This window comes from Vespa crabro, chromosome 4, assembly GCF_910589235.1.
Source record: "Vespa crabro chromosome 4, iyVesCrab1.2, whole genome shotgun sequence".
Taxonomy (NCBI): domain Eukaryota; kingdom Metazoa; phylum Arthropoda; class Insecta; order Hymenoptera; family Vespidae; genus Vespa; species Vespa crabro.
The window spans coordinates 8,445,653-8,453,152 of NC_060958.1; the positions used below are offsets into that span (position 1 = coordinate 8,445,653).

Here is a 7,500-nt window from a genome sequence, read left to right on the forward strand (position 1 = left end):
CCTTTTCTTTTTTCTTTGTTGTTGTTCTCTCTTTTTTTTTCAAACGTGATCGATCTCAATGAGATTTCATAATGAACGCAGAGTTTAATGAATATAGCTGCTCTCTCTCACTCACTCACTATTTCTATATCATCATTTATATCTTCTTTCATTTCTCTTTTATATACACATATTCATAGTAATGAGAGTATCACCGAAATAGAAGAATTCTATCCATTTTTCTATACTCTTTGAGAATTGATCTTAATTAAAAGTTCTTTTCTTTTATTTTCTTTTTTATTTATTTATTTATTTATTTATTTATATATTTTGATATTTTTCGTTCATCTTTTCTTCCTCTTTTTCAAATGTCATCGATCACAATAGAATAGAAATTATTCTTATGTTCTTATGCATAACATAAGAGACCGACACGTGAATTACACGTACAAGAGTCAAGAGAGCTTATACCGTACGATACCTCTCTCTTTCTCTCTCTCTCTCACTCTCTCTCTCTCTCTTTACTTCGCGGTTTACGAGCTTATTTTACTGGATTTTTATGATATAACGTACCCGCACCTAGTCCGAGAACCTGAAGTTTATAGGTTTGCGAGATTTTATCGCAGCGTAACGTATGGTTTGTTAAATCCAGCCTCACACACTCTCATATTACAGCACACTCCGCGTAAGCACTTTTCTGCACATGTGTGTGTGTGTGTGTGTGTGTGTTTCTCTGCGTATATATGAACGACCGTGTAAGTACATACGTACGAGAAAATCCGCAAAAGCGGTCTCTCTCTTACTCTTTCATCGGCGTCGCGACGCTCGGAGACGTTTATCGTCTCTGTACGACGACCTAGGGAGAGTTCTCGATTATTTTTTTCGAGAATCAACTCTACTCGAAAAATACTACGATTTACCGAAAGAATAAAAAAAAGAAAAAGAAAAAAAAGAAAAAAAAAAAAGAAAAAAGAAAAGATCCTTGACAAAACTTAAATAACGATAATAATAATAATAATAATAATCGAAAATTTTAATAGCTCACATTTGAAAAATCGACTCTCCAATATATCCAAAGAGACATACTTTCTCACGGACGTGTAGAAAATAATAAAGTAATAAATAAGAAACGAAATTTTTAAAAGGGACAGAAAAAAAAGAAAGAAAAGAAAAAAAATATCTTTCAATGGATAATATGGTCGAAAATGTCGGAGAATTGAAGGTTATTCTTACGGATATCGCCGTTCAAAATTTGATTTATGATTTGACGTGTTTTTGCATTAATTAACAAGAAAAGGATAATAATAATAATAATAATAAGAAGAAGAAGAAGAAGAAGAAATAAAAGAGGAAGAAGAAGACGAAGAAAAAGAAGAAAATGAATAGTTCGAGTCGGACGTGAGGAGCGACGACCATGACGGGAATCGCTTCCGGTCAGTAACTCCGTGCGAATAAAAGGGGCTTATATCCAATGTACGATTCATTCTTTTGCATTGTGAAAAATCAGGAGAATGCAAATTCTCGTGCGAATTTGCCAATTTCTCCTTTGTCTATTCATCCTAGACGTTTCGTTCGTATTATTTTCCTTCCGAACGTTGAGAAGTTAGTTAAAGTACTCGTATTATGATAAAACGATCATGAAAACAAGTGGTATACACCCACACATGCACACATATACATATATATATATATATATATATATATATATATATTACATTAATACATACATACATACGTACATATATATATGCTTATACACATACATACACACGTATATATATATATATATATGGTTATAAATGTGAAGTCTGGTTTAATCTCTTGCTCCTTTGAAAATTCTTTCGTAATAAATCAAGGCACAATGCGAGAACGGCTACGAATCGGACAAATCTCGTTAGCCGAGCACCAAAGAAGTTTGAATCTCGGGAGAGGAACTGGCTGGTTCACCTTGGCTGCTGGGACCCCATCTGCATGTAGGGACTGGACATGTGGTGGAGAGAGAGAAAGAATATACAGAAAGAAAGAGATAGAGATTGAGATTAAGAGAGAGAGTAAGAGAGAGAGAGAGAGAGAGAGAGAGAGAGAGAGAGAGAGAGAGAGAGAGAGAGAGAGAGAGAGAGGGAAAGAGGAAAAAATAAAAAGAAAAACGAGTCGAAGCTAGGGGAGCGACATTCCAAGCAAAGTCGAGATGAGTGGCGTCATCTCTTGGAAAATCGAAAGCTCTCTCTCTCTCTCTCTCACTATCTTTCTTTCTACTTCTCACTACGAAGTTAAAGAAAAATAATAATAACAAAAAAATAAAAAAAAATTAAAAAAAAAAAAATAAAAATAAAATAAAATAAAATAAAAGAAACAAAGACATTATTTCAATAATTATCTTCGAGACTAGGAAGATAAATGAGAGCACGCCCTTTAGACTCACGCTTTCATCGACATACGTATACATACATATATATATATATATATATATATATATATATATGTATACACACATATATATATGTGTGTAAATATTGTATATATGTAACTAACCATGTTTTATCGACCATTTAATGTAGAATGTAGAAAATGATTAACGGGAATAAAGAAATGTAATAATTAGCAACGAACCATAATAAGAACATCGTGCCTGTTATTAACTCAGTCATTACTATGTCAGTTTATAATTATTAATATTATTACGACGTATAATATCGAAGTGTGTTTATTAAAAAAAAAAACGAAGAAAAGTTCCAACGAAATGGAATCCATCGATTCTCTTTTTCGACATTGTCGATTCTTTTTTTAGTATCTGTCGAAAGACATCGACGCGAATGAAAGATACGAGAAAGAGAGAGAGAGAGAGAGAGAGAGAGAGAGAGAGAGAGAAAAGAGAAAAAGAGACTCGTAAAGCGAGCAAATAATGATCTCCCCGACAATATATCGGAGTAGGTAGTAGGGCCTTAGGACCGTCGGAGCCCTTAGGGAACCGCCAAGAGGGAAGTCGTGCCGCAAAGAGAGCAAAATCGCAAAACGAATAAGATACGTAGAGGAATGCGAAACGAAGTCTTTCTCTCCCTTTCTCTCTCTCTTTACCCATTGGTCCAGCAACGTGATCCTCCTCTCTTCTAAGGATCTTCGAGAAGAGCCACAATCTTTTTTCGCTATCTCTCTCTCTGGTACACCTTAGAATACTGTGAAGAGGATCAACAAAAAGAGGAAAGAAAAAATAATCGATCGAATAAAATGATAAAAATAAAAATGAAATCGAAAGAATGATATGCGGAAGATCGTCTGATAGCTTCTAATTAAACCAGTATGCCGCGTCCAATTAACCCATTAAACGTTGTTAACATTTGATCAATAAATCTATCCATCTATCTAACGATCAATCGATCGATCGATGGGAACTATTGATCGAAGAAATCGAAATCACCAAGTTCGATGACCTTCTCCTCGTCGTTCTCTTTACGAAGGTGGGGGAAAGAGAGAGAACAAGAGAGAGAATGAGAAAGAGAGAGAGAGAGAGAGAGAGAGAGAGAGAGAGAGAAATATTAAAGAGAGGGGAAAGGAAAAGTGTCAGCGTTGTGAGCGAGCAAAAGTGAAACCATGTATGCGTGTTACGACGAAATAGAATTACATACCGCTGCTGGCCGTCGTCCAAATCGAGTATGGATTTTTAATTGTTGCACCGGAACTCAACCGCGTTAGCATTGTTTTAAAGCCGCGAAATCGGAGTTAACTAGCGCGATGCGACTCTTTTGCTTCTAACAAATCGAATTCCATATGTCTATTTCTCTTTCTCTTTCTCTTTCTCTTTCTCTCTCTCTCTCTCTCTCTCTCTCTCTCTCTCTCTCTCTCTCTCTCTCTCTCTCTCTCTCTCTCTCTCTCTTTATCTATCTATCTCTCTTTTTCTTTTTTTCGAGACGTGAGCATGAACCCTTGAACTTTTCATACGAAGACTCGAAATCGTTCCAAGCAAAAAAAGATACCACACTAAGGAGTAAGAATGACCAAGATGAGAGAGAGAGAGAGAAATAGAGAAAAAGAGAGAGAGAGAGAGAGAGAGAGAGAGAGAGAGAGAGATAGATAGATAGATAAATAGATAGAAAAAGAAAAAAGGGGGGCGGAGAGAAAAAAGGGATTAGAAGTTCGTTCAGAGAGAAGGTAGGCCAAAGAAAATCCCACGGATTTCGAGGGGAGTCTCTTTCTATCGTGGTCCTCCCACGGGAAATCGAGACGAAGCGAAAAGAGGGTTTATCCAAAACGGCTTTTTTTCTTTCCTTTCTTTTTCTTTTGCCCCTCCTTTTTCTTTCCTTTTTTTTCCCCTTCGACGAAAAGAAAAGATATCAGTGGTGGTGTCAAACGTCCGAGAAACTCGGACCCGTTCGACCGTGACGAATCGAGACCACTCGTCGTCGAAGAAATTCGAATAAATATCGACGTTATCCGATCAAGAGAAACTGAGATAGAAATTCATAAGAAAGAAAAAAAAAGAATGAAAGAGAAAGAGAGATAGAAGAGAGAGAGAGAGAGAGAGAGAGAGAGAGAGAGAGTGAGAGAGAGTCAGAGAGAGTGAGAGAGAGTGAGAGAGACCAATTCGTACGGCCCTGATCCGAAGTTATCCGAGGCTTCGCGAGAGAGCCGATTATATTAAATGGCTGGTAAAATGGTCTGCTTAACATAGCGTTTATCTGTTCCTCTTGGTTTTAGTACTTTTTCACTGCCTCGTCAGGCAATGCCCATAAACTCTGGCGCAAGCCACCACAGTTTCTCTCTCTCTCTTTCTCTTTCTCCCTAACTCACCGTTTTCTCTCTTCACATCTTACTACATTTTCCAACTCTTTTCCTCCCTTATCTCTCTCTCTCTCTCTCTCTCTCTCTCTCTCTCTCTCTCTCTCTCTCTCTCTCTCTCTCTCTCTCTCTCTCTCGATATTTCTCGATCTCTACCACTTTCCAAGCTTACTTAACTATAATTCACGTGCGCCCGCGCGCGAACACATTTTTTCATATATCTTTCTTTACGGGCATATTATCATCGAGAAGACATCGTCCACTTGACAAAGAAAAAGAGAGATAGAAATAGTCATTCGCACCATTCGTTCGCTCGAACATAAGTTTCTTGACTCTTATTAAATTTCAATATTCAATATATTATATATATATATATATATATATATATATATATATATGGATATGTATTGTATGTGTATATACGTATATATTCTATATATATATATAAAAAAAAGAAAAAAAAAGAAAAATACAAATAGAAAAGGGAAAGTAGAAAGGGGAGGAAGCGGGGGTGTATCGTACGAGAGAGTATAGTTCACCCTACTAAACAGTACTCGTAGGAAAAGCTTCGGAATGAAAAGGGAGAAACAACCCCTCCTCTATTTCGTTCATTTTGAGCACACCCGCAGAACGGTCGAAAAATAATTGCGCGTTTCGTGGTCTCTTGATCCGCGCGTAAAAGTAATCCAAACATCGCATAAAAATTATGTTTACGAGTTTCGAATGGGTGCGCAGGGGTCGGACTCGTAAGGGTGCAGCTAGAGAGAGAAAGAGAAAGAGAGAAAGGGAAGGGGTCCAAACGACATATTCCTTTTCTCGAGATAGGGATCTCTCTCTCGCTCGCTCTATTTAAGAATCACCCCATCTTTTCGAAAAGATCGAGACAGTAATGCGATAATCACGTTATCGTCGATAGTCTTAAGAAACGCACAAACTACAAAGTATATGTAAATCCTAACCAGTTGCGTGTAACACAAGTTTTGTTTTTCTTCTTATTAATTCGACGATATTAAAACGAATTTTTTTTTTTCTTTTGTAGAAAAGAGCGTGTTGTAACAATCAGATTCTAATATCGTGAGAAAGAGATATAAAGATCGTTAAAAAAATTTTCAAGTACATTCTAAGTTAGATCTTTAATTCCGATTGCGTGTTGTTCGGTCTTTAATGTGTGATTTTAACGTTAACATGTGTGATGTTATTTAAAGGTAGATAATATCATTCACACATTTTTATTCGTTCTTTCATCGTGCGTGTGTTCGATCATCGATCGTTGTCCAGAAAAAAAAAAAAAAAGAAATTCTTTTTTCTTTTTTTTTGTTTTTTATTTGTATCAGAGATCGTAGCCAACGACGACCACGATGTCGTTTCATTTTTTTTTTTTTTTTTTTTTTTTTTTTTTTTTTCCCCTATAGGAACAGTAGTACTTGGTACAATGTCGCGTTAGAGAAGATATAACAAAAAATATGTCAAGCGACATATTATAATATTTATTATAATATTATTGAATTGAAATGTGTGAATCGTTTTTAATTGTCGTGAATGCTCGTAGATAATTATCAATGATGAAAAGTTTAACAATCGTGATAGAATTTTATATTTAGAAAAAACTAGAATATTCTATTTATTTCTAGAATATTCACGTTCCTATTCGAGAAACACGACGCAATGAAAGCGTCACGACGAAAGCGACGCGTCACTTAACCGGCATTCGTCTTGTCAATTCCGTATTATGTGAGTTTCCTCTTAATATTTATTAAGATTATTTATTATAGATATTGAATGGTGTATGAGATTAACTTCAGTTAAAGATTAAACTTTGATACGATGTAAAGATCAAAGGGTGTGGCCAATTTGTTACTGTCAAGTTGGAAAATAAAATTGGTAAACATCAAATAGGAAATATTAATCTTTGAGCCCATTCCTTAGCCATTAAAAAAAAAAAAAAAAAAAAAAAAAATATATGTTCCATTTTAGAAATATATTTAGAAATATTTATCATAAAAATTTGAACCCATAAAGACCCGATTAATTCGATTTACTATAGACAATTTATATATATATATATATATAAAAATAGTTTCGGATCGTCGTCGTAACGATAATCGTAACGATTAATAAGTAATTAATAAGTAATTACGAGAAGAAAAGCGTTCGATTATCGAAAGAATAATAAAAATATATTATATCATATGCACATATACGAGACTTACGTTAAGTTAAAAATATATCGACAGAGAAGAGAAACATGGTGAACATTTAATGAAGAAAATAGCGGCGAAAAAAGAGAAAAAAAAAAAAAAAAATAAAAGAAAAAACATGTTATACATGTGAATAATCGCTCACCTGTTTTCTCTTTGATCTCGCAGAGCACCGAGAACAGGGCAGGTTTCATTCTGTGGCAATTCAGTGTGTGTTTCCTGTAACATAAAACGTACGAGATATAAAGAATGAAGAGAAGAGAAAAATAGAAAAAAGAGAGAGAGAGAGAGAGAGAGAGAGAGAGAGAGAACACGATCGGAACGCGAATCGTTTCCGAGGGATTATTCGGCGCACACGAGGATCCGTGACGTTAGCGATTATAAGCAAATATTAATTCGCAGAGATAAAGAGCTCTCTCTTATCGTACGCTCTCGAGCATGTTCTCTCGATCGGCGTTGAAATAGTCGAAGGTATATATATATATATATATATATATATATATATGTACACATGCATATATTATATATTACATATTAACTATGTATTACA

The 7,500-nt window shown here is 35.2% G+C and overlaps 1 protein-coding gene across 10 annotated transcripts in view; it reads right to left on the reverse strand.

Moving 5' to 3' along the window:
* The window catches only part of LOC124423809 (homeobox protein extradenticle), a 47,764-nt gene that overhangs the window by 36,928 nt on the left and 3,336 nt on the right, over window positions 1-7,500 (reverse strand). For all 10 annotated transcript variants that reach the window (XM_046962025.1, XM_046962027.1, XM_046962021.1 and 7 more), the window contains one exon: window positions 7,096-7,169. In XM_046962025.1, the coding sequence (XP_046817981.1) occupies window positions 7,096-7,169 (74 nt within the window). The remainder of the gene's footprint in view (window positions 1-7,095; window positions 7,170-7,500) is intronic.